We start from the raw sequence: 26,948 nt of genomic DNA, 5'->3' as shown, positions 1-26,948 counted from the left end.
GGTCATTTTGAAATTTACAAATTGTTTCAACACTTAATATTTTGAAGAGTTAGTGGCTAACCCTGGTTAAAATCCTATTGTAAAAGGGGCAAGTCATTATTTTAACTCCCACTCCCTTTTTGTTGATCAAAAAGGAATAATTAAATGCCACTTCCACCATATGAAACAGAAACATTGCTTGAGACAGATTGCTATGTCACGGATTCACACGGTCTGGGTTATGCTCTGGCCGTTAAACTGGCTGCCGGGGTTAACCCTGTAGTGTGCCAAACCTCCAAGGGTCACCCTTTTCCATAAGGATAGGCCATGTGGCTTCAACATCTCCAAGACAGGATCTTCAGGCTCCAGCACTCCTTGTTTCTCGCTATGAGCTCTGTATAGCAAGTCTGACTGAGGTAGGCTCCTATTCAGAGACTTTTTACCCCCTTTAGGGGTCAATGCAAATCAGTATTTGCAGCAAATTAAAGCAGACTTTTTCAAAACAGGGTAGGTTCACATACTACTATTAGGAAGATTACTGATTCACAAACCTACAGTCATCTCTCAGACAAAACAAGGGGAAGAGGCAAGCATCCTGAATATCTTAAAATAAGTTTCTTAAGTTCCTAATTTATACTGTTTTTAAATATTTAAGGAACCTAACAAATTCCTCAAAGGGGAAATGGTTTATCCATATCACAGTGTACCAAAACTAACAAAAAAAAAGGCTTTTCATCTTCCTGAGAAAAATCAGACTAGAAGACTAAGGAAGACACTTTAATTCTAGTATGATGAGTAAGACTACATTTTTAAATATTCAACAAATGTCAATCATAGCATTTGTTTAAAATGATTTCATTGTTCATGTTGCTGTTTGCAAGGACAAGGTTGCATATAGTTACTTAGTGTAAGCGCTTGGCTCACATACTGAAGTGGGAGATATTTAAGCAGAAAGTATAATCACTTTATAAAGACTGAGATGTTTAATTTTTTTTTATTTAAGAACTACATATCCTTAATTAACACACCCATCTAAAACAAAGGGTAGCATGAGTAACATTGCTAGAACTCCTTTATCTCAGTACAATGCCATTACCACTGCTAGCACAGCCGGTTCTGCAATTACCACAGCCTAAGCAAAGGCTGTTTGCAAGGTATTGTTTATATTACTTTTTCACCCTTTTGATCAGTCACGGACTTCAGAATGCAATAGCCACACACCCTGCTTTCCTAGGGCTCTTACTGCCACACTCCCTCATTTTGCATGGTTTTTGTAGCAACCCTTCAGGTCTCAAAACTTGCATAGGATTTCCATCCAACCCCCTATAGATACTTTAGTGAGAGGGCTGCGCTGAGTTTCCCAGGTTTCTCATCCTTGCATAGCCTGGCCAGGAGGGTGCTGGCGAGCCCTGCCCAGGTTGCTGTGGGGTGGCACGAGGACTAGTCCAGCTCAGCTCGGGACTAGGCCTGAGTTATTTGTTTTCACACCCAAGGCGATGGGTGTGAACCACCCTTGGGGAGGATGACTAGAGAGTGGCTGGGTCCCCCAGTCAGCCCTAGGCCCCAGGACAGCCCTAGTGGGACTCCAGCCAGGCAAGGGCCCAAGCCCTAAAGCAGCAGCCAGGCTCCCCCTGAGCCCCAAGAAACTGGCAGAGACATCGACCCCCCCACCCCGTCCTAACACACAAGAGTGACTGACTAACACCACAGGGGCCGACCACGGCTCCCTTTATATAGCCCATGAAACATCGCGATAAGACAGAGGGCGCAAGGAGAGCTGGTTAGTGCCGAGCCGGAGCTCTCGCGGCAGAATGGAGAGCAGAGGACGGGACGAGTCTGCGCACAGGGAGGAGTCGCGTCTGCAAGACGCCTCCGCAGTAAGACACGCGAGGAGACTGTAATGCGCTTGCGCGACGGAAGGGGCGTTCCGGGCAGCGCAGCGCAGCGCGCCTGCGTGGGCCGGCAGCGGCTGGTGACGGGGGGAGCCTGTGGGCCGGTAACAGCGGCCGGGGCGCCACAGCCAGGTGAGTTCGCGGCGGAGCCCGGCCGGCCAGAGGAGGAGGGCCCGCCCCCCGCGCCGCCGTGCTGCGGCCGGCTCGGCTCCTCCAGCTCTCTGAGGCGGCGGTGCTGTGTGCCCGGTCCCCGGGCCGGCGGTGCTGTGTGCCCGGTGCTCACCTAGCGCTGAAATGCAGCCCCCTCTGGGGCGGGGCGGGGCGGCTGGTCCCGGGCCGGCGGTGCTGTGTGCCCAGTGCTCACCTAGCCCTGAAATGCAGCCCCCTCTGGGGCGGGGCGGCTGGTCCCGGGCCGGCGGTGCTGTGTGCCCAGTGCTCACCTAGCGCTGAAATGCAGCCCCCTCTGGGGCGGGGCGACTAGTCCCCGGGCCGGCGGTGCTGTGTGCCCGGTGCTCACCTAGCGCTGAAATGCAGCCCCCTCTGGGGCGGGGCGACTAGTCCCCGGACCGGCGGTGCTGTGTGCCCAGTGCTCACCTAGCGCTGAAATGCAGCCCCCTCTGGGGCGGGGCGGGGCGGCTGGTCCCGGGCCGGCGGTGCTGTGTGCCCGGTGCTCACCTAGCCCTGAAATGCAGCCCCCTCTGGGGCGGGGCGGGGCGACTAGTCCCCGGGCCGGCGGTGCTGTGTGCCCAGTGCTCACCTAGCGCTGAAATGCAGCCCCCTGCGGGGCGGGGCGGCTGGTCCCGGGCCGGCGGTGCTGTGTGCCCAGTGCTCACCTAGCGCTGAAATGCAGCCCCCTCTGGGGCGGGGCGGCGCGGCTAGTCTCTGGGCCGGCGGTGCTGTGTGCCTAGTGCTCACCTAGCTCTGAAATGCAGCCCTTGCTGGGGCGGGGCAGTGGCTGGTCCCCGGGCTGGCGGTGCTGTGTGCCCAGTGTTCACCTAGCCCTGAAATGCAGCCCTTGCTGGGGCGGCAGCTGGTACCCGGGGCAGCGGTGCTGTGTGCCCAGTGCTCACCTAGCGCTGAAATGCAGCCCCCTCTGGGGCGGGGCGGCTAGTCCCCGGGCCGGCGGTGCTGTGTGCCCGGTGCTCACCTAGCCCTGAAATGCAGCCCCCTCTGGGGCGGGGCGGGGCGGCTGGTCCCGGGCCGGCGGTGCTGTGTGCCCAGTGCTCACCTAGCGCTGAAATGCAGCCCCCTCTGGGGCGGGGCGGCTGGTCCCCGGGCCGGCGGTGCTGTGTGCCCGGTGCTCACCTAGTGCTGAAATGCAGCCCCCTCTGGGGCGGGGCGGGGCGACTAGTCCCCGGGCCGGCGGTGCTGTGTGCCAAGTGCTCACCTAGCGCTGAAATGCAGCCCCCTCTAGGGCGGGGCGGGGCGGCTAGTCCCCGGGCCGGCGGTGCTGTGTGCCCAGTGCTCACCTAGCGCTGAAATGCAGCCCCCTCTGGGGCGGGGCGGCGCGGCTAGTCTCTGGGTCGGCGGTGCTGTGTGCCTAGTGCTCACCTAGCTCTGAAATGCAGCCCTTGCTGGGGCGGGGCAGTGGCTGGTCCCCGGGCTGGCGGTGCTGTGTGCCCAGTGTTCACCTAGCCCTGAAATGCAGCCCTTGCTGGGGCGGCAGCTGGTACCCGGGGCAGCGCTGTAGTCTGGCCAGTGCTCACCTAGCACTGAAATGCAGCTCCCCTCTGGGGTGGGGCAGCTGGCAATGCTCTGTGGCAATTGCTCGCCTACCATTAAAATGCAGCCCCCATCCTAGCTGACACTTACAGGTCAGCAAAACTTTGTGTTGACTAGGCTTCCCCGAAAGACCGTTTCTTCACTAGCAAGAAGGTGGGTTTTTTTTTTAAACATGTTGGGTAATCCTTGTTAAAATCCTACTGTAAATTGGTAGGGCATAGTTTTAATGTGTTAGCGCTATTCAAGGACTGGTTTCCTCGTATAGATGTGGCCAGGTTAATGTTTTGATAACTCCCCCTCCCTTTTGCTGACCAAGAAATGTTATTTCTAGTGTATGGAGAGTGGAAACATTGCTTAAGATAGTTTGCTGTGTCACAGATTGACAGGGTCTGGGCTGTCATGTGGCCTTTAAACAGTGTGCTGGGAGTTACCCATTAGTGTGCTAAAAGGTCACACTTTTCTGCAGGGATAGGCCATGCGGCTTTAATGCCCCAGAGACAGGGTTTTCAGGCTCCAGCACTCCTATTTGTCACTATGAGTGCTAGGGCTGCACAGTGAATCTGACTGAGAGAGAATCCTGTTCAGAGACTTTTCACCAGTTTCAGGTATCAGTGCACATCATTGTTTGCTGTGATATCAAGCAGCCTTTTCCAAACCAGAGTAGGTTTTGAATCAGTTGCGATGCAGCATCTAGAAGCACTTAAATTTTGCTTTCTGTATGCTAACCTAAGGCAGAGTTTACGCTGGCAAAAGCTGGGACTCTGCCAAGCCATCCTTCTGTAGAATTCATCTCTGCTCTCCCTGTCCCTTTGTCTCTGAGTCCCATGAGACTGCTCTCTGTGTGGGAATCCTGAATGAGAGCTGCTGTGTGTCTGTGAACACTTCTTATTGCAGGTTCCTGACATCTCCAATCCATTGTCCTCCTGCTGCCAAATCATACTGAGTTCACTGTTCAGCCTGTCTGGGCCTTCCATTGTTAAGTGTTAATGTTCAGTCATGAGGGTTTCCATGGTTTTTTCTGGGTCTTCTGTCAATATGTTGATTTCAGACATCTCTCGATGATGCCTTTATCTCACCCCAATCAGCTGTGGGACCCAAACACCTCATGTCACTCCTCTGTTCCAGGAGAAGTGTTTTCACTCCTCTGCATCCAGTAGGTAACAATACCAAATCAAATTGCTCAACCGAGACTCCTAGTCATAAAAATATTATAGAAAGCTCCCACTTTTATCACTCTCTACCGTTCCCAGACCCTTGTTTGCCCTGATGCAGAATCCAGCTGACATCTTGAACTTGGATCCCAGCTCAGTTCTCTACCACTAGACCATGGGCTCTACCCCTTTTTGACTCCCATGCATATTGAGGTATTTCTGTTACTTATTCAGAGGATACTCCGCAATGTCCCTCCCATTCTCCATGACCAAAATAATATTCTGGTCTTGAGGTAAAGGTAATCGCCAATTGCTTAGTGATAGACTTTCTTTTGGTAAGATGTGTTGCTCTGTAAGCCCCTTATTGTCTTCTCTCAAGTAAGTGGAGCTCTTCCATACCCGCTGCTCCTCAGGGAACAGACAAAGGGAATTTGATGGATCAGTGTAATACAGGTTAAGTTTCAGTTGTCAGGTTTTCAGTGTTCTTAGAAAATTTGAAATCTGACTGTTCTGGATTGACCTGAATCTAATGATTTCTTCCTCTCATGGGATTTGATAGTCTTTGGAACCCGTCCTCATCCTTTGATCTTGCACATAAAGAACTCACTTTAAAATGTTGGCAGTGCCTGGTTGTTATGCCACTAGCTTCCTTGTTCTGCCTCTGTAGGCCCTGCAGCCCTTGTTTTCCACTGTGCCTTCTGATGCAATCTTGCTTCCGTCTTAACCCCTTTGCTAAAAATACTCATTCTATAAACTTAAAATCCTCTTTTTGGGTTGCATACTCCTAGTTTTTGAAGGATTTCCCAGCAAACCCTTTAAAGCTGATTGGTGTCAACTTTTTTTTACTGTGTGTGCAGTCCCAGCCCTGAAAGCCTCCATGCCTCCTATTTACTGTATTTTCTTTCCCCCGACCTGTCTCGCTTTTTCTGATTGAGTGAGGTGTTTCCCTAAATGAATGAGGCTGTCCCTTCCCTGAAGGACTGAGCTTGCTGCCTTTGTAGTGCCTGCCCTAGGCCAAGCTTAACTCTTGAAACTTTCACCTCCCGGGTAGCACAACATAGGATGGTCAGCCAGGGAGGAGTACTTGAAAATAGTTGTTTTGCAACTGAAATTTCTGAGCTTTTATTAAAGTGACATTGGTGTTGCGGTCCCGCAGCACTTAAGATCATAAACCAAGTTCCATTCTTAGTATTTAACAGTCATTTTAATTTATTGTTCAATATGTGAATAAAATGTGCAACTTTCAGACAAAGTTCTTAAGTTGACCCAAGATTAAAACAAACAATCTGGTTCAGCTTTGCGATGGGCAAACTATCTGAACAAATTCCTTACTATTTATTTCGTTTAGCACTTCCACGTGACAGCTCACTCCTCTTCAATAGTTTTGCTAGAGCCTTAGCAAGCTGGCAAAATCTACAAAGAGCAAGCTAGTTTGGGACCTCCCTGGTGAAGTTAACAGGCTTCCCGTATGAACCCTAAGTTACTGTAAATAAGTTTAATCAGATAAGTAAATTAATCTCCTGTTTTCAGATCAAGAGTGATGGTTTATCTAGCGTGTAATCAGTTATAATTCAGGAGAAGCAGTGCCTCATTGTTGGGAACATATTGGGAGAAGCAAATAGTATAGATGGAAACTCAAGTACAGACTTAGTTGTTGAGGTTACAGATAAATCGGTAACCAGACAGGAGCATATAGAGGGATGGGAGCATGAAAAAAGCAATACTATTGAATTCTGATGTGTGAAGCAGGATGACAATGCTAAATTAGTGTCCTGTAACTGCCTCCCTGCAAGTCTTGTCCAACCAGCTGCACCAGGACTATTGCCTACAGTATTGGCTCAAAATTTAGGTAGGATGTAGAAATCTAAAGAAAAACAAAAATCTCTTGAGAATTAGAGGATAGGTCACTTGGAGAGACCGTGGGAGCTGAATTTATCTACTCAGAGATGACTTTGTGCGGGGGACATAATCCCAGGGATGACCTTGGAAGATAACCATGTGTTGTAGGAAGGCAGTGCTTAATTCTCAGAAGTTGGTAGGAGGAATGATCTGAAGTTAAAGGAGGAAAGTTTGGGCTAGATATTACGAAAGAATTCTAAGCTCCAAAGGGGGTGGTTTAGAACACAATCACTGCTGAGATTCAAGAACTGGTTAGACCAAAAGTTACTGAAATGATCTGTGTGGCTTCCAGGGTGGATAAAAATAATGATTTAAAAAAGAAAAACAATTGGATTTTTAATTGGATTTTGGGGGAAAAAACCTATCTAAAGATAGCTTTGAGCCATAATGTATCTTAATTAAAACTCTCATCATGGAATAGGGATTATAAATTCTAATTCTATAGTATGAGACAATATATTAATGTAATGTTTAAGAAAAGTTTTGTAAATGAGTTCCAATAGTTCATGGATTAGGGACCCAATTTTATGAGTTTCCACAAGCTTCTGTATAGATTATTTAGGTTAATCTTTCTATCTACCCAATGGGACTCAGTTCTCAACCTAGAAGATACCATCAGAGATGCTTAGTTTTGCAGTTCTCAAACTGTGGATGTGTCTCCCCAGAGGGTAACATGCTTGTTAACAGCAACAATATTTTAAAATAAATAAATATATAGAGGTGAGAAATAACAGACCTCAACTCTATTGTCCCTCTGCAAATTTGTGTACACAGAGTCAATCCCTTACCTCTCTCAAAGTGCAAAGTTTCAAAAAGTTCAATGAATAGAAGATTGTTGGGGGCAGAATAGATCTGGACAAGGAGGAGAAGTCTGGAGATAAATGTGAGAAGCGAGGGACATATGCTTTTTGTTAAAATATTATATGTTGAAGAAAAAAAATCCAGAATACATAACGTTGTTGTTTTAGTTAAATAAAACAATTTAAGTGTCTGTCTGGTGGTGATCTCCTCCTAATACAGCATGGCAAGAAAATCCTCCAAATATTATTGATTAACCTGTTGAATTGGAGATAGTTCACCTCCCAATGACTTCATAAATATCTACTTCAATTACATTTGGTAAATGAAATCACCAAACAATCATTCATTTTCTGATATAGCTGCAAAACTAATCTGAAAAGATTTCAAAATAAATCCCTTTTTAAAAATGTATAGTGTGTATCTTCTAAAAATGAAACCTACATCTATCTGAGTTGTGAAGCATATGTATTAAGGTTAAAACAACCAACAAGAATGCACTTTTATGTAGAAAACCATAACTAAATCAAGTCTTCCTGACTAGTGATTTAAATAAATGATTGAAATCAAATCCACCCTGGTGGCTATGTTTTGCAAAATGCAGGGAGCAGACAGTATTACACAACATTGCCAGAAAAGCACAGTTATCTTTGATTCTGTGTCCTCCTGCTGCAAGATTCTCAAGTAAACACCCTAGAATTGCTTCCATAAGGGGAAAATAAACTTATTAGTTAAATAACCAAGAATTTATCAAACATACCAACTCATGTTTTAGGGGTGTGTGACATTCTTTAGTGAACTGATTAGAGTTAAAAGATCAGGTGCTTAACATCTACAGGATTAGACAATGATAATGTCTATCTTCTTCATACAGAGCTCTTGTTTGTTGTGTGCTATTGTGCCTCCTGACACACAGATCTTTGCTTTGAGAAGTATCATACTTCAGAGATAAATTGGTCTGTTATCAGTGACTGTTTTGTACGTGCAATCAAGGGTTCTTTAAGGTACATCTCATTACATGCTCCTGTATCCAAGAAACATCTGACCATTGATCTCCTCTGTGTCAGAATGTGGGAATAATGAGAGCATGTTGGGTAGAACTGGCAAGAAACTCTTACGTGTTTGGAGTCTTCCTAACTTTTCTTTTTTCTTTTTCTGAAGAAGTGAGCTGTAGCCCACGAAAGCTCATGCTGAAATAAATGTTAGTCTCTAAGGTGCCACAAGTACTCCTGTTCTTTTTGCAGAGACAGACTAACACGGCTGCTACTCTGAAACCTAATTTTTCTTTGGATCTGCAGTGATACAATCTAATCAAAGGGATGGTGAGAGGACAGCAGAACAAAACATAAAGGTAAGATAACGGTGAAGGGATGATCTGTTATGTTTGATAGTACTCATTGCATGGGCAGTCCGGTAATGTTGCAGTTCATTCTTTGCAGAAATTCAAAATGAGGTAGAAAATGACACAGCTCTTAGGTGACATTGTATCCTAAATCGTGCCGGTTCAGCATCTGCTCTGATGTCTGTATATAACTCCATATCAGAGGGAACTCCTAACTTGAATTACTTTCTCTTGTTTAAGACAACGTATTTGTACAGCTAAGTCCTAAAACCCCTGGGGACGTGCTACTCCAAACTCGCATGAAGTCAGTGAGAAGTTGGAGCATGCAAAGACAGCAGGATGAGGCCCTAGATCATGGGTAATCAATTATTTTTTGTCAAGATATAGTCAAGGAGCAGACTCCAGAGAAAATAATACAAAAATAATAATGATGATAATAAGCAAATAGAAAGATTTCACAGTGCATTCAGAAGCATCTGTTGGTCCAGATTTGGCCTGCAGTCCTCCTATTGACTACCCCTGCCCTAGATTAATCTCTGTGCTGGTGGCAGGTCCAGGCTTGACCTCACTGTAGGCTGAAGTCACACAACAGCACTGGCAGAAGCAGTACAGGCTTCCCCTTGCAGTGCAAACTGCCACTATGCCTTGAATCTTCACTGAAGGGCCTACCTTTGGGATAAGAAGGGGAGAGTTCAGTTTTCATGACTCATTCAGTCCTTGGTTTCTCAGTTAAGACTGCCTGTAAGGGAGTCAGTTGTTATGGGGATTTTAGTGTGTGCGCGCTGTGCAAACCTGGAAACTGAAGCTATCAATTCCTTCAGTTCTAAAATAAAAATACTCAGAAAAATTATAGTACAGTATGGCTTTGTATATGCATCTTATTTTAATAAAAATCCATGTACAAACTCTACTACAAACTTGATTTAACTCCATTTACTCCAGTCACTGTACTTGCATTACTTTCAGTAACTCAGACTTTCTAATCAAATTAGCAAAAATGATGCATTTTTTGTTCCTTACTGTGTTCGTGGATGGATCTCTCTTCTCCTTTCTTTCTGTATGCTCTTGTGTGTAGATCTTTCACACAAGACACAACCCCTAGCCCTCCCCTCCAGTAGCTAGATTTCATGGAGGCAGTCTGACACATTTTTCATGGCTGTGAATTTGTGTGTATTACATCTGCATAGACTAAGTGTCTAACCATTCAGTAGCTGAGGGGAGAGCACTGTGCAAGTCCATGAGGGAATCAGGCAGCACTTACCGATGGGTATGGCCTGCATCTTCTGACTGGCCACAGCTGCAAAGGGGAGAGTCAGAGGCCTCACTTAGTCACTAGCAGCACACCTAATCACTGCACATGTGAAGCAATCGAACTTCACTCAAAGACATTGGGGAAAGGTCAAAACCAGGGAGCTGGACTGGTGGATCTGTCAGAGGTAGGCATTGGTAAGGTTAAGATTTGGTCATGGTTATTTTAAGTAAAAGTCATGGACAGGTCGTGGGCAGAAAACAAAAATTCATGGAGGTCGTGATCTGTCTATGATGCTTACTAAAAATAAAGGGGGGTGGGGGAGAGCTGACGGCCCGTGCCCCGCTGCCCAGAGGGTGGGAGCAGCTGACAACTCGAACCACCTGACTGACCAACTCATAGCCTTGGGCTTTGGCTATGGAAGCTTGTTCTTGCCACCTATTCTGCCTCCTGGAGGTGATGTCAAGGTTCCTTAGGGGACTTGTCCAAAAGGGGTTGCCTTGAGCTAAAATGGTGTCTCCATGGCTTAAACACATCTTTAGAGGGGTAGGTATCGCACGTCTTGCACTGTAAGGAGCAGATTCTGCAAGGCAACTTGTCACCTGTGTCAGAAGGGCAATGTTGGACGGAACTGACAGCTAGGCCAGATTTGTCAGGTTCACAGTACCTGCCATACGCATTGTTTCGTTCAGCTGAGTGTTTACTAGTCCTGTGTGAAAAGAGCTGAGCCGCACTAGGGAGCGATATTCTGCTACAGAATAGCACAAGACAAGCCCATATTCTCTGGTTTGGTCTGCCTACCAACTTAAGTCAGTATAACTGTCACTTAGGGGTGTGAAAAATCCACACCCCTGAGCGACATAGTTACACTGAGCTAACTCCTGGCATAGACAGCACTGTGTCGACAGGAGGGCTTCTTCCATCAACGTAGCTGCTGCCTATCAGGGAGGTGGAGTCCCTATGTCAATGGGAGAAGCTCCTGGTGTCTTCGCTAAGCACTGCCATGGTGCAGCTGCAGCACAGTAAGGGTAGACAAACCCTCAGTGTCTGCCCATTGGCTCTCTAGGTGATCCAGCTGTTTTGCTAATCAGGTTGTTTCTTGTCTTTATTTTTGGCAAGGCTTTGGTAAGATGTTCCTTGACTTTCAAGGAACGGTCCAATAGAACACCTAGATACAGACTAGGTTGTAGTGTTCCTATGTCCATTCAGGAAGATGCGGCGTACTATGCAATGTATTACGATATTTATATGATCTATGATAGAAGCTATCTATGTACTTATATAGAAGATGGTACTTCTATTGATCATGCTTTTCACCACTGAAATATGCTTTAACTTCCTCAGTTGGGGGATCCATTGGTATTTATTAGCAATTGTGCTAATCTATCTATCATCTATTAGCAGTTGTGCTTTTGCTACAGACTTCCTGTGTGACCTTCAGCAAGCCACAATTTTTCCGTGCCTCGGTGTCCTCATAAGTAGAATGGGTCTAATCTGTAGAATAGCTGTGAGACTGCCTGTATTGTTTGTGTTGAAGCATTTGGTTTTACTGTAGTTGTACCCTCATTCTTCTCCTTTGAATGCTTTTGCACAGCTGTCTGATTGCATCTTGTCTAAGTATTATGGATTTATTGTTTGTGTAGGTTTTATACAGTTTTAGGTGACATTTGTGTAGATTTAAGGATGATCCATTTTAAAAATCACTTTGGTTGCACATAGTGGGTGTTCAGTTATATCTCTTGACTCTGCACACTCATTTCAAATCGAAGTGTAAGTCACTTCACATTATCTTAAAAACCTTTTCTCACCTGCATTCAGCATTGTACAGAGCTATCAGGATAAAGAGCTCAGATTTTCACTCCAGGAATTAGATCAACAGGAGCTAGTTATCACAAGATAAATATGAACTGACTTTCTCCATTGTGGGGGGAAAAAATTGACTTATTCAAACCATCCAAAAAATGCTTTTAATCTTCCTTCCCTCCATAGAAGAGGGATAGTCTTATGATGGGAGAATAGGATTCTGGAGCCAAGAAACCTTAAGAGCTTGATGGTCACACAGTCTCCAAAGTTACTGTAGCATAAACTGGGACGTTTCAGGAAGAATGAACAATTGTTTTTTGTCTGCATGTTGCTATTCATTTTTGTCTTCACTTTTGTTCTTCATTGTGCTGCCATTCACAGCAATACCAGCTAGCATAAGACTCCCCTCTGCAGCCTTCTCCACAATGCAGTTGTCAGGCGCTGTATATTGCCAGTGCCTAATAACCTGGCTCAAAAGATGCTCATTTTCTCTCAGCTCCATCCCCCCTGGAGAGCAGCCATTTGCCTTGGCACATGACCTGGAGACTTACATTTCTTGATTCTGGAATTAAAACCTTGATCCTAAGAACAGTAATCCCTGCCAGTAATAGCCTGACTGCTGCTAATGCTTTAAATATAAGCACTCTTTCCTGAAGTCTGTCCTAGGAATAATTTCTCTTGTTTCGGAGGTTCAGTGTGATGGAAAGGTCTAGTTCCTGACAATAACTTAGACATATTGTCCAGTTAAGTTAAAATCCGAATTTATTTTAAAAGGCCCTTCATACCATAAATTCACTTTAAAAAATTGACTTCCCCAGTTATGTTTGTTTACACTTTCCAGGCTGAGTGAAACACACAACTATTCAGTTTAACTTTTGTTTATAGTCAGTTTCACGTTGACTCCCATGGCTAAGCACAATTTGAGTTTGCAAACAGTACAGTGAAATGCTTACATCCAAACTCCCATAAACAGTTTTGATATTTGAATGTCAATTGCCTGATATATGATAAGGTGAAACTAATATAAAAACTTACACAAACATATATTGAGTCAGAAGGAATGTGGTGAAATTATTTTCATTTTGTACACTCACAGGTTTTTCCAATGTTGTGGTGATCAGTGTACTGCAGAAAAGAAGTAGTCCAATGCAGAAGGTCAAAACTTTCTAGAAGTGAGTACCCCCTGCCAAAAAGAGGATACTAGTAAAGGCCATCTGAGGCCTACAAGAGGCACAGCCTGCACATATTATATCAGCATGTGGGACGAAATCCAGGGTGTATTTTGAGTTCTGTAAACAGTACTCATGATGATCTCACGTTGCAGGCCACACTGGTAACTTGGCCTGCAATGTGTAGGAGGTCAGACTGGATCATTGCGAGGGTCCCTTCTGGCCTTAAAGTCTGAGTCTTACTTGCCAGAAGCCTGGGAGCTGCACGTAGCAAATATAGTCTCTTCTGTACTCCCATGCCTCCAAATCATCCTGGGTCACAGTGTCAGCTCTGTGGGCTGAACCCCTGGATTCTCCATCTTTGTTCTCCAGTCAATGTGGTAAGATGTCCATGCAGTGATTTGTTTCAGAGGTGATTAGGGGACTGCCTGTCCCATGGGATACTTTCTGCCCTGCAGCTGAGAACGTGATGGCTCAGACAGGAAGAAATGATGATGAAAGTGCCATGTCACAGGGATATGTAATCTAAGTTAGAAATGAGACCTGCTGGACCATCCAGTCTATGCTGGTGCCTGTGCAGGGTGATTCCCTCTCTACAGTGCTGGGTGGAAGCTGAAGATGGAGATGAGTGACAGTGACTCACCTGTATGTGGTGCCACCATAGATTTCACTGAATGTTTTAATTTCCTTAAAAATGACATTATCCCTGTTAACAGATCTTTATCGTATTAATGTGGACAGTAGCACTTAACATACACAAACATGAAAAAATATTAAGAAACCTTCAACACTGATAGAGCTGTTCTTTGCAATAGAATCTATTTAAATGTGTCACTGAAATAAACTTAAGTCCATCAATACAGGCTGAATGTAATGATTGTAGCTTTCAGCAATATTAAATTAAATCAACTGGAACTGGCTGGCTGAGGTTTCCAAAAGACTCGTACTCTCTGAATCAGTGTAATTCTGCCATTATAGTGGCCAGGCAAGTAAGAGTCCCTGCCCTCCAGATTGCGCCTTCAAGCCAACCACCAAAGTCTCTACCGTACTGAATTTCTTTAGAGCAGAGCATGCTAGCTCACACCGCCTTCAGGTGTGTCATAGTGTGTGTGGTGTTCAGTGGATGTAAACATAAGGTTGCTAAATGTGCTGGCTCACGCTGAAGGCTTTTTTTTTGCCAATGGAATTCTAAAAATATGATGTGTTCTCCCTTCTTTGCATTCTAGTAATTCCTGTTGGACACTGATGCAAGTCAGGCGCATGTGTCAATGGGAGCCTGCAGTAGGCTTTTCCTGATCATCATTTAATGTGCTTTGTCAGTGTAAGTTGTAAATGAGCATCGTTCTAGTTCTGGAAACCAGTGATGCTGTTGATACAGACCCCAGTATTGCATACAACACGGCTGCATTACCAGGGGGTGTGTGGAAATTAGCCAGCAGTGTTTGAAATGGATTTGTAGGTTGCATACATGTAGGAAAATTTTTAAAACACTAGATTTCCTAGATACCCGGAGACACACTTTCCCACCACTTTATTTAGCTATCTTATTTTCATAAAGGTTATCACTTGGCTATTAAAATTCCTGAAGGGCTGGAATTTGAGACATCATCAAAACAAGATATAGGAGTAAAGTTTTATTTTTCTTCTTTTGTAAACTACAGAAAATCCAAGTTGGTCACACTTAAATTACACCGCTGCGGGGAAAATGTTCAGCACTGTTTGCTCTCCTTGGGTTTGTGTCGGTGTTACTAAAATGGAATTGGGACCGTGAAGTTAAGATGCAGAAGACATTAGGTTCAGTCCCCCCAATTTGCAGCCACTAATACACCTCTGCCTCGATATAACGCTGTCCTCAGGAGCCAAATAATCTTACTGTGTTATAGGTGAAACCGCATTATATCGAACTTGCTTTGATCCAGTGGAGTGCGCAGCCCCGCCTCCCCGGAGCACTGCTTTACCGCGTTATATCCAAATTCGTGTTATATCAGGTTGCGTTATATCGGGGTAGAGGCGTATTAAGAGGGCACTGAGCTTTTACCTTAAAAAAGAATCTGCCTTAAAAGCTGTTTGACTCAGGGGACTACTCCCCTGTAGGTCATTTGTTCGGATCTGGCCCAGGTTGAATGGCCCTCTGTAAAATAAATGATGGTCTCAGGCTAGTTGCTACTGAACGGACTTCCATGTCACAAAAATGGCCGTCACATTTAGCACAAACTAGAATCTTGCTGGCCCCTTTGAGATGGCCTAGGACTGAGTAGGCAATAGAGACTGAGAGAGACCCTCTCTTCCCCTTGGAACAGTCTTACTCCGGAGGGACTGACTTAGTAACAGGAGACATGTACTGGCAATTCTCCTGACTGAGGATTTCATTTGAAGGGGTATTGACAAAGGGTTTCAGGTATAGAATTTGACGTTTAAATTGTCAGTATGAAAAAGTCTTCTGACGTCTAGATATCTAATGAATATGATCATCACTGAAGAACAAAAATAAATCCACAATAGTCGCTTTTGGAAAGTCAACAAAAATCTTTTGTGCTTTCTCCTGCCGGCCCTGGAGCTGTGAGTTTGTTCTCAGAGAGATGCCAACATTGCCCAAAGATTTAGGCCAACCAAGCAAGATGAGTGGGCAAGGTAAAATGAAGGTGTTTGACTAGGATTGAGGTATTGCCTTGATGCCAATGCTAGTATCTTGGGGGAGGTCTGCTGCACAGCTAGTGTCACGCTGGCCTCAGGAGTGGTAATGCAGTGGCACAATGATTATGGATGCTTTTTAAAACCAAATCAACCATGCTAATTTCAGCTATTGAACCTGGGTGAAAAATGTTAGTGGGGAGCTGGTAAGGAATTCTTCTTTTTAAGCTTCTGAGAGGATATGCTAGCTAATGGGGAGTTTGAAGCTATTTGTGATCAGTATCCATTAGAATAGTCTCCTGGATACTTTGCAAAACTTCATTAAAAATAACTTCTTGGCTCAGTAAAGATGAGCAGCTAGTTTGGAGCTGAAGTGCAGAGTCCAGAATAGTGCAGTCCTTAGCCAAAAAGTGATGAGACTAAATATTTCTTCTTCGTTTTCAAAGTTAGTTATTTAGACTGCTCCAGATCTATTCATTTTGCTTATTGTAAATTTGTCTGCTGCAGAAACTGGATGGCTTCTACAGTGAGTGTGAACTTGGATAAAGACGACACATTGGATGGAATACCACCTGTGAAGAAGCCCAGGTAAACTTACTTGTACTACATTGACATTGAAATATTAGTAAGAGGCAAATGATGAGCTTTTTTCCATGACCCTGCATTCATTTTAGAAAGGGGTGTGACATCTGGCACTAAGACTCAGTGATCTTCCCAATGCTTGTCTGACAATATATGCTGTCTTCAACAATCCATTAGAACCACTGTTTTCTTGTCTGTGTGGATAAATATCTGTTTCTTTCTTTCTCTTTATTTTGGGGAGGGTGGGAGGGAAGAGTATCAGATTTTATATAAATTATATTTTTGATATAAATCTGATTTAATTTATATTTTTTACATGAAACCGGTTTAAAATCTGAATTTAATACGAAATGTTAGTCTACTTATTATAATCTCTTAAAACATTTTAAATAAAAAATAAATATACTGACTCCATGAGCCTCTATCAAACATGGAGTGAAAGGCTGCTTTCCTATCTAAAGGAGGACTTAGATTCCCCCTCCCTGCCCCTAACTGTGGAGGTAAAGCTTTATAAATATGGAACAATAGCTCTTGTACTGCATTAAAGGGTTGATCCTGTGAGAGACCCAGGGGCTGTGCTTCTGGGTGCAAGAGACTAGGGAAGTTATCACAGATGTTGGTGTCTCCTGAAGTCAGAGGTCAGGTCCCATCATATAGCTCAGTGGTTCTCAAACTTTTGTACTGGTGACCCCTTTCACATAGCACACCTCTGATTGCGCCTCCCTCACAATAAATTAAAAACACTTTTTTTATATATTTAACACCATTATAAATGCTGGAGGCAAAGCAGGGTTTGGGGTGGAGGCTGACAGTTCATGACTCCCCCAAGTATAACCTCGCAACCCCTCCCGAGGGGTCCTGACCGCCAGTTTTAGAACCCCTGATGTAGCTCATTACCAAAAATATGTACCAAATTGAGGCTTTCCACTTGGTGATTTAAGTTGCCTTGGTTTAATTCAGTCCATCCTGTTTCTTGTGATGTTTTAACTCCCTTGTCCTACAGGTTAAGATTAAGAAAATCCCCAGGACTTGTTCCTTGTCAAAGCAGAAAAGGGCATCTGCTTTGCTTTAGTTTCTTCAGCTCCCTATCATGCTGGAGGGTGCTTAGATATTAGCTAGCACTCAATGTTCTCTCTGGGTTGGTTCTGTGGGAAAGTGTATTCAACTAACCTGACTTATTTATTGGCTGTGAAAAGGCAGGAAGGTGGGTGAAATAAAATTTAATTTAAATAACTAAAAATATCCAGGTCTTTAATTTGGGGGGGAGAAGAATGTGTTTTTCCTCCACCCTGCTGAATTTTAAAATGAACAGAGGAAGCTGGAAGTGTAGGCTCGCTTGCTAGGAATGCGGTGATAGAAATGCCTATTGCTTATCAGTGTGGGAACCGAATCTCTTTCCTGAGCTGTTGTTGTTTAGAATCATCACTTTATTTGGCTCATGCTCTGATACTCTGGATTTCAACCAACGGGATTCTGAAAATATAAAAAGGCCTGGTTAACATTTCACTCCCATATTACTAGGGAAAGCTTGTTTCTTTTGTAGATGATGGGGGGGGAGAATTGGGGTTCAGAATTAATTGCCTAAATTTTCTGAATAAACCGAATAGAGCCAGATTTGCAATAGCAACCAATAACGCATACTGCACAAACCAAAGGATCAAACAGTTTTCTCAAATGGCAGCTAGCACACGGGACTGTGCGGATCTCTAAAGAGCTTTCAGGCCAAATCTACTGCTGTACCCCCACAGCTTAGTGCCTGTGTCTCAATGCAGGTTCTGTACCGACTATGGGAATGTCTACACTGCAAAAACCAAAACCCTGCTGCAGCAAGTCTGAGCCTGGATCAGCCAACTTGGGCTTGCGCTACTGAGCTAAAAATTGCAGTGTAGATGTTCCTGCTCATGCTCTGAGACCCATTGAGGGGGGAGGCTCTCAGAGCCCAGGCTTGATCCCAAGCAGGAACGTCTGCACTGCTATTTTAAACCCCATAACCCAAGCCCGAGTTAGTTGACCTGGGCTCTGAGAAAGGTACCCTAGGTATCTCTGTATTTACTTCCCATCCTTGCCGAGTGTCAAGAATTTACAGATTGTTCCTTCTGTATTTGGCCTGCTTCTCTTTGCTCAGTCTCTGAGTATTACCGGAAAAACTCTGGGCTCCTCTGCTGGGTAAACCCTGCCGTAGTTCGTGTGTAATCACCAGAGATGGTAATTCAGTACGGTGTTGACAAAATATGACTTAAAACATAGTACAGGTACAGCGCCAGCAAAGTAAGGGGGTGGGCGGGCAGAAGGTCCCTGTATAAGACTCTGCGTGGTCTAAGCTTTGACTCTGCTCCTTTTCATGGCTCACCAAAAATCCAGCCATCCTTCTAACCTGCATTTCTAAATGGGGCCAATTGCCAGGATCTCTGCTGTCCTGCAACTAAAGTTACTTGACTTTCTCTGCTTTAGAAGTTGGCCAGGGCAATGGGGCATTTTGCCTTAACAGGGCTGGTAAAGGACCAAATTGTGACTCTCTCATCCCTATAGCTGGCTGTTACTGGCCTGTAGAACTGTGCATTGCCTTTTGAGGGCACTCTGTCACGTCCTGCATGCCAACCCCTTCAGCCTTGGCCATTGTCTCCTCTAAGTTCTGGGACCCATGTGTGCGTTTGGGACACTCATTTATGTCAGCACAAATGTGCTTCTCTCTTACTTCATTCCAGAAAACTGTTGCCAAGCCTTAAAACCAAAAAGCCCCAGGAACTTGTTCTGGTAATTGGGACAGGGATCAGTGCAGCAGTAGCTCCTCAAGTCCCAGCACTGAAGTCTTGGAAAGGGTTAATCCAGGCCCTGCTGGATGCTGCTATTGACTTTGATCTTCTTGAAGAGGAGGAGAGCAGAAAGTTTCAGAAAGGTCTCCAAGAAGATAAGAACCTTGTTCATGTTGCCCATGACCTTATCCAGAAACTATCTCCGGTGAGTGAGCACATGCAGCAGGATTCATCAACTTCAATGTGTAGAATGTGGGTTTGAGAGCAGGGGGATGGCCAAGGATTCTCCCCAGCCATTGCCCTGACTGGGCCTGGCTGGACCTTCCAGTCAAAGCTGGGTATTGCTCTCTCTGAAACCCATCCAGTGGTTCTGGGCCTGTCCTTGGGGCAACCTCAGGTTTGAGAGAGTTGCATGAAGTGGCTGCTCCCACCACTTAGTGTGCCAGGACCAAGGCACCAAACCAGTCTGGCTGGGATCAGTGAGATGGCTCCTCAGTCATATTAGCTTAATGGCTCTGGCCCAGAATGTCATGATGTTGGGGGCTCAAATGCTAGTTTGTCTGTGGAGATCAACTTGCTTTATACGCTGTTTCCTTACATAGCTGTATTGCAGAAAGTACCTGCTCCCTTAGCAGCCTAAAGTAAATGTTATTTTTTCCTTAGTGATTTACGGGTAAGCATGTTCTCAAAGGTGGGGCGGCAGCCCTGAGGATGTGGTGTTTGGGGAAGAACGTGCTTCTGAGTTACGGGTTTTGGGGAGGCCTGGCTGCCAGTGGTCTTATTTCTGGGGTTGTGGGTTCAGATGCGACCTCAGGCCTTGTGCTCCTACAAAAGGGCCGTACTAGAGGTGTTGCAGTTAAGTGTTCTATTTTGAATGATTAAATCTAGATCCCTTCTGCCTGCCTGAGTGTTCAGTAAAGCGTAAAGATCGCACTGTACTTGAAGGAAAGAGCAGGGTGCCTTGCTTCTGGCTCCAAGCGATGAGCATATTAGACACGCCTAGACGGGCAAATGATCAGTTTGATGTCCTGGCCAACTTTCCATCTCCGCTGTTAATGCAGCCTTGCACTCTAACCTGAAAGCTCTTTTCTGATCACACATCTGCTGCTCTGTTTGCCGTACACATAATCTGTGTCCCCCGCTAACTCATTGCTTTGCAAAGCGCTTTACGCTATGTGTGTAGGTTTCTATACTGCCCTCGTCCCCAGTGTATGTACAGGGAATCAGATTCCCACCTCTGACCTTGGTTTGTTTGATTCCCTCCACAGCGCACTAGCAATGTCCGCTCCACGTTTTTCAAAGACTGTTTATACGAGGTGTTTGATGACCTGGAGTCCAAGATGGAAGATTCTGGGAAACAACTGCTTCAGTCTGTGCTTCGCTTAATGGAAAATGGAACACTAGTATTAACCACAAACTTTGATAACCTGCTGGAACTGTATGCAGCAGACCAAGGGAAACAGCTTGAATCTCTTGACCTTACTGATGAAAAAAAGGTAAATAGCGTGTCAGCCAGGCTAAACATTCTGCTCTTTGTTCACACAAATCATAGGTCAGTGGTGGTAGAACATCCTGCACCGACGTGAAATGTCATGCTGTTGACACTGACATCAATTTATAGTGGTAGATAAAATACACCAGGCTGGATGATCCATAGTGTTGTACGTTTAAGTGTCTCTAGTATTCTGGGAGAGGGGTTGGTAAGAACAGTGCATCCTTCAGGTTCCTTGCATCCCAAATGTCGATCCTTAGAAATGCCGTGGACATCCTTGTAACTCAGGAGAAGCCTCCAGACACCTTTAACAGCTTTCATACTGCTTTGATCTGTTGTTAGGACTCCTGGCTTTCAGTTGCCAATGTACTCCCAGCTTTATTTGACTCCAGGTGGGACTTGGCTTTAAGATTTTGAACTATGCAGGAAGCTGTATGCCCCAAACAAATCTATCAGTCTTTTTAGATAAAACACATTCCTTTTGGGGTACATTCTAGAATATGTAATGCACACAGGGTCATAACCTTCAAGGCCTTGCACAAATTAACCCATCTACTTTTCTGTTTTTTGTCTCCTTTCCTTCTCCCATCCACCATGTGGCTTCTTGTCGTTGTCTTCCTGTAATCTCTACTTTCTTCCATGTAGCCCACCCTCTTTCCTGGGACCCCATGCACTTTGCCATGTGTCAGAACTCTCCTCTGAGTCCCTCCTTGCTTCCCCAACAAGGTTTCTGATCCCTAGTTCTTCCCATGATGCATCAGTCACCCAATAGACATAAAATCCTAACTTTATATTACTTTAACCAACAGCACATTCTAAATTCCACCACTCAGTCACTTGGCGCTCTGCATCCTATTCCTGATCCTTACATTGTCAGTTTAGATCTTGGGCAAGAATCGGCTCTCCATACTGTCCGTAAAGTAGCAGGCACGCAGCAGGGGCTATAGAAATAGTGTAAGGAGTTAGTGATTCCCTCCCCCCCCCCCCCATTAGGTCTAAGTAAAATATACCACAGTTCACATTTCTAAACTCCAGTCTCTGACATGACCTCCCAGTCTGTACCGTTGGATATATTTCCAATGATACAAATGTAACATTCTCAGTCATCGCAGGATTAAATACGGAGATGAGGTGTATAGGAATGAATTTGCAAACATGGTAAGAAACTATGAAAACGTGATAAGGATTTTTTGTTGAAGCATAAAGGCTAAACCGCTAAGCTTTCTCAAAACTGTTTTGAGTCTAGATTGGAAATAGAATAAACATGTAGATTTAAGAGAAATGCATATTAAAATGTCAGCTTGTTTATCCTTTCCTTGCTGAGTTCTGAGTCAGGATTCCACCTTTTCCTATCAACAGTGGGTGAGACCAGGACAAACAACTGAACCTCTGGTGCAAATGAGCATTGAGGCACCATTTTAGTCTGAGGTATGACAAGCTGTATCTGGAACTCATGAGAGTAGGGACATGAAGGAGAAGCTAACTTTTCAAATAGACTGAAATTCAGTACGCTCCTGAAAAGCTACATGCTGGTAATAACTTGAAGCAATTAGTGAAAAATGATGACTGCAAGACCTGCAGTGAGGAGCTTGGGAAGAGCATCTGGTTCCCCTATGGAGAAATGGCCCAAGCTGACCCTTGATGGGCTTTGGATAAGCACTGGCCTCCTGTGGTTTAGATGCCTTGAAGATGATGTGGGTTTGTTTTCTTCACATGCACTGGGATTTCTCTGCATCTCTTCCTCCTCCAGAGTTTCAGGAATGTTCCTTAACAGTTTAATTCCTGCAATGTGAGATTTGACAAATGAAGACCTCAAGTAATGGCCCACTCTGCCCCCACTAACTTCTGACTTGCCTAGGAACCCAAAGGGATGGGCACTTCTCGCTGATATTCCGCAGGCTGTGTTTGTTTTGTGCAGGTGCTGGAGTGGGCGCAAGAAAAAAGGAGGCTCAGTGTCTTGCATATCCATGGAGTCTACACAAACCCTAGTGGAATAGTGCTTCATCCAGCTGGGTATCAGAATGTGCTGCGCAATACAGAGGTTATGGTGAGCTTCAGCCGGCTTGTGCCCTCCTCCCTCCCCCCAGACACCCAAGCTGAGACTGCTTCGCTTATCTACAGTCTTGTGCTTGTTTGGCTTCTCCCTTCATCTTTTGGGGGTAACGAGGCTGGCTTTTCCAGTTAATAGTTCTGCTTCAGCAGACGGTTCAGATTTCACTGAGTTAAAAAATCTTGCCTTGAAAGGGACAAGACTCGGACTGTATTGAGAGGTGGGGTGTTTACATGTTCACTGTCACTTGTTGCTCATGGCAGACTTGGTATTGGCTTTCTGCTGATATGATAGTTACCCTGAGAGACTGAATTTTCTCTGCCTGGAGGTAGGATTGGTGGATAAAATCAGCGTTTTTTTTCTACCTCCTGGCAATTGCATGTAAATATCTATAGATCTCGTGTGTCGTCGAACACTGTCCTTAGTGTGGGACTAGAGTATATTTAGAATAGGATGTTCAGTTACAGGGTACAGAAACATCCAGAAACCCCCTCTTGATCAGACAGTCTGGACTGAATTTCTCAGGCCTACTAAAGCCGACCTTCCTAAATTCGTTCCAGAAGAGTGGAAGAAAGCTGATGTGGTTTAAAAAGGGCAGACAGGATAACCTGGGTGATTATGGGCCTGTCAGTCAGACACTGATCCCAGGCAAGATAATGGAGCAGCTGATACAGGACTTAATTAATCAAGAATTAAGATGGTAATATAATTAATGCCAATCAACATGGGCATATGGAAATAGATCCTGTCCAACTAACTTGTAACCTCATCAAAATATCAAGTTTGGTTGGTTGATGTAATGTACTTAGACATTTGACTTGGTACTGCATGACATTTTCATTAAACTAGTACTATATAAAATTAACATGGCACACATTAAGTGGATTAAAAGCTGGTTAACTGAGAGGTCATTGTAAATGGGGAATTATGGTTCAGCGGGTGTGTTTCTAGGGGGTTCTGCAGGGATTGGTCCTACATTAGTAACATTTTTATTAATGACCTGGCAGAAAACAAATTTGCAATGACACACAAATTAGGGGATTAGTAATTAACTAACAGGATAGGTCATGGACACAGAGCAATCTGGAGCGCTTGGTAAAATGGATGCAAGCAACTAATATGCATTTTAATGTATACACCTGGGCACACAAGGTAGGCCATACTTACAAGGTGGGGGATTCTATCCTGGGAGTTTAGGGTGAATCTGTGTTTAAGATGAATGGGTGAGTTGCCATGGTATAGTTCAGTTATTGTTGGAGTTCCTAACTTAAATAATTGCAAGGAGCCTGGGATGTAATTGGTAAAAGCCAGCTAGTGTGCAACTTGCACATTTTGAAGGCTGCAATAAAACCTGCCCAAACTGCTAAGATACTTTTTATCTGTCCCTTTTAAAGGGGGAGATCCAGAAGCTGTATGAAAACAAATCATTCTTGTTCCTGGGCTGTGGCAGGACTGTTGATGACACCACGTTTCAGGCTCTTTTCCTAGAAGCTGTGAAGCGCAAGTCGGACCTGGAACACTTCATGCTTGTGCAGAGGGGAGACGTGGATGAGTTTAAGAAGCTCCGTGAAAACATGCTGGATAAAGGGATTAAAGTCATTTCATATGGAAATGAATACGCAGACTTACCTGACTACTTTGAGAGGCTAACAAGTGAGATCTCCGTGCGGGATCGAACAGGTACATAGAGTGGTGGGCTCTGTGGTGAATAGCAATGCACCACACCCTGGCATGCATCACCTCATCTCTCCAAGCCACTTCAGCAAGGGCTTCTGTGTTTAAATGATAGTTTAGCAAGCTCGGAGGGGGGGTTTACAATGGTAAAGCCCAAGCTACCCATTCTCAGCCTTGAATCTCATTTAGGTATTACTGCCCCTTTCTCTACTCCCTCGGTGACACTAAAATACCAGTTAACAGAAGATTTGAATTCCTGTACAGATTATGCCAAAGGAATAATCTTCCTTTTTCACATTTTATTACTCATTGAATCATTTGTTCTCCCCAAATTATTCTGCTGAAGTAATGCAGTTGGGGTCTGGTTTCACGTTAGTGCTGGTTAAATGTAACTACAGTAGGTGGTTCTGGTACTGTTGCTTGGGTACTGTACCTCCTACACATCAAACATGATTTCTAGTTTGTTTTCTAGCAGTCATCATTTTCCTCCGCTCTACACCTTCAGCAAAATGAGTGGTGGAACACTCCTGCAGCTGGATTGCTTGACCTGCAAATGACTTAAAATAAACCAGCTTCTGCCTCTTGCTGATGCTTTGATGTATAAAAGGCCAAATTTTTGGCTTCTTGCATTTACCTTTTAGAACTATCAGGGAAAGGAACCAACTTGCTGGAGGATAGCTGGCAAGTCTGATTTATGTTTAGACAGCATGGCTGAAGGGTGGTTTGAGTCTCCAACATTCCAGGGGGGAAGAGAAGCTTGTTAGTCCCTGAAGTTCATTGCCTAAGCAAAGCAATGCCTGACACTCAACTTCATGGTGTTTGTATGTCTAACATAACTCTAGTTGTCTATAGATCAGACTTATTTCCCCTAGAGACAGGAAATAATGGTGCTGGGAGAGAAGCATGGTGAGGAGGGGGGAATGGCAGGGCCCATGGAGCTTGTGGCATGGAGGTGTGCAGGGAATCCCTGAAGTCAGCAGACATGAGTGGGGCAGGGATGATGTAATGAGCTTTGCCTCCAGAAACAATGCAGTGTATTGCCCCTTTCTGTAACCAGCCTTTTTCCCTTCCAACAACTCAGCTGTCTCTCTCTGGGTGCTTCTGTTCTCTAGCTCTCCAGTCATGCTGGCAGTCTAGACGGAGGACCTCCATTTCTAAGTGGAAAGCAGATTGTTTGTTTGTTTGAAAGTAGCTCAGGCCTTTAGCCATCAAAACACCAGCCACACAAGCCAAATAGTTTCCTTTACTGGTCACCGTTGTAGTTCTGAATTCTACATGTATGCTTCCAGTGTAAATGGTGGCTGCTCATGCAGCCTACAGTACCCTGCTGATCTAGATTTGAGGTGTAAGACTGATCCTTCCCTGCCAAGGTGCAACTTCCAAACCACTCATTTCCCCACTCCTGCATGGGGGGGGCACCAGCACAGCAGGAACAGGAAATAGTGAGTTTCCTTGGGTTGTTCACTGCTTCAGGTTTTGTTTCGTGGGGTTCTAGTTGGTTGTAGCCATACCAAATACCATTTAAGAAATGGTATCTTGTCTTCCCCAGGTCTGCCTAGAGAAGGACAGCTAAATGGCTCTTCTACAGCCCACACTGAAATCAAAGGTATGGAGCTTACTCTTGAAGCTCAAGAGATATCATGGCAAAACTGATCATCCATTTGCCTAACCTGTGGGGCAGCTCTGGAGGCATATGTCCAGAGGGGGGTATCCCTCTCCCAAAGGTGCTAAAGGTAACTGCTTGTGCATGGAGGAATGAGTAGTAGCAGCTTTTAGATGTGCCAGTAATGCTGGATCTGAAAACACTAATTCAAAACCAACCATCTGTCTTCAACTGGCTGACTTTGGAGGGGTGGAATTGAAAGCAGCTTTTACTGAAGGCTAGCCAGGAACACAGAGCAAAAACCAGCTTAAAGGCTGCTTGCACCTAGTCACAAATTAACACTTAACACAGAATGGAGCATATGCTACTCTTCCTCTTCTGGGGGCTACAGCTGATCACTGGTACTGGTAGGATCAAAATTAGCACTATGGGGTGCTGTGAGCAGTTTAATTAGGATGAATTAAATACTGTCCTAGACTTGTGTGAAAGGATATTTTAACTTTACAGAGGGTGCAGCACCTGAGCATCTACCCTTGCAGCTCAACTGACTGTGCTACTGGTTAATCTGAGTTAAAGACCCTGGCACCTGTTGCACAGGCCTGTGAATCTCAAAGTCAGAAGAATCTCACCTTTTTCAATAGCTAGTTCTTAAGCAGCTGTGATCCTGCCACTCTAAAACCAGAAACTAGAAAACCAGAAGCTAGAAACTACCAGACTTCATGGAGTCCCAGTTGGAAGGTCCTGGCTGGTGAAGACTGCTTGTCGTTTACACAGCAGCTGTGATATCCTGTCTCTCAAGGTTGCAGAATCTGCAAGGAGAGTTTCTCTCCCTCTGAACAGCAGCAGCTGTGGCAGTTTCAGACCTTGTACTTCTGTATTCTGTACATTTCAATGAAATGAAACTTGAGCAGTTATTACTTGAAGCTCTAGTTTTCTAGTCCTTTCTTTATACTGTACAGTATTTTGTATGTGGAAGGTGTATTAAAAGCCTGCTTTACTTAGCTGCTTTGGCTTGATTCATTTGATTAGGGTGCAAGCTGTCTGTACAGACCTGGGCCATGGCACTAGCTCAGTTTACAGTAGGGTTGAAGGGACAAATATGCTATAGCAAGCTAAACCTTTAGTGTATGTTCTTGTCTATGCTGGTCAGGCACTGTGT

General features: G+C 44.8%; 1 protein-coding gene across 14 annotated transcripts; it reads left to right on the top strand.

Annotated features, from left to right (window-relative positions):
• Nucleotides 1-1,839: 1,839 nt before the first annotated feature.
• On the top strand, nucleotides 1,840-26,792 carry FAM118B (family with sequence similarity 118 member B). 14 transcript variants are annotated; one of them, XM_044996834.1, is made up of 11 exons: nucleotides 1,842-2,003; nucleotides 8,740-8,792; nucleotides 9,024-9,141; nucleotides 12,932-13,007; nucleotides 14,231-14,325; nucleotides 16,143-16,223; nucleotides 18,923-19,175; nucleotides 20,239-20,466; nucleotides 22,381-22,509; nucleotides 23,907-24,192; nucleotides 25,736-26,792. In XM_044996834.1, exons 6-11 carry the CDS (start codon nucleotides 16,150-16,152, stop codon nucleotides 25,837-25,839), a joined length of 1,074 nt encoding a protein of 357 aa, XP_044852769.1. In that variant the 5' UTR covers nucleotides 1,842-2,003; nucleotides 8,740-8,792; nucleotides 9,024-9,141; nucleotides 12,932-13,007; nucleotides 14,231-14,325; nucleotides 16,143-16,149; the 3' UTR covers nucleotides 25,840-26,792. The 14 variants fall into 14 exon arrangements, with proteins under 14 accessions (XP_044852774.1, XP_044852771.1, XP_044852770.1 ...); XM_044996832.1 differs by having other exon boundaries at nucleotides 8,686-8,792; XM_044996842.1 differs by lacking the exon at nucleotides 9,024-9,141 and having other exon boundaries at nucleotides 1,843-2,003; nucleotides 8,686-8,792; nucleotides 25,736-25,792; nucleotides 26,297-26,792.
• Nucleotides 26,793-26,948: the final 156 nt, after the last annotated feature.

Source organism: Mauremys mutica, chromosome 22 (genome assembly GCF_020497125.1).
Source record: "Mauremys mutica isolate MM-2020 ecotype Southern chromosome 22, ASM2049712v1, whole genome shotgun sequence".
NCBI classification, from domain to species: domain Eukaryota; kingdom Metazoa; phylum Chordata; order Testudines; family Geoemydidae; genus Mauremys; species Mauremys mutica.
This window is presented reverse-complemented; position numbering and strand designations above follow the sequence as displayed.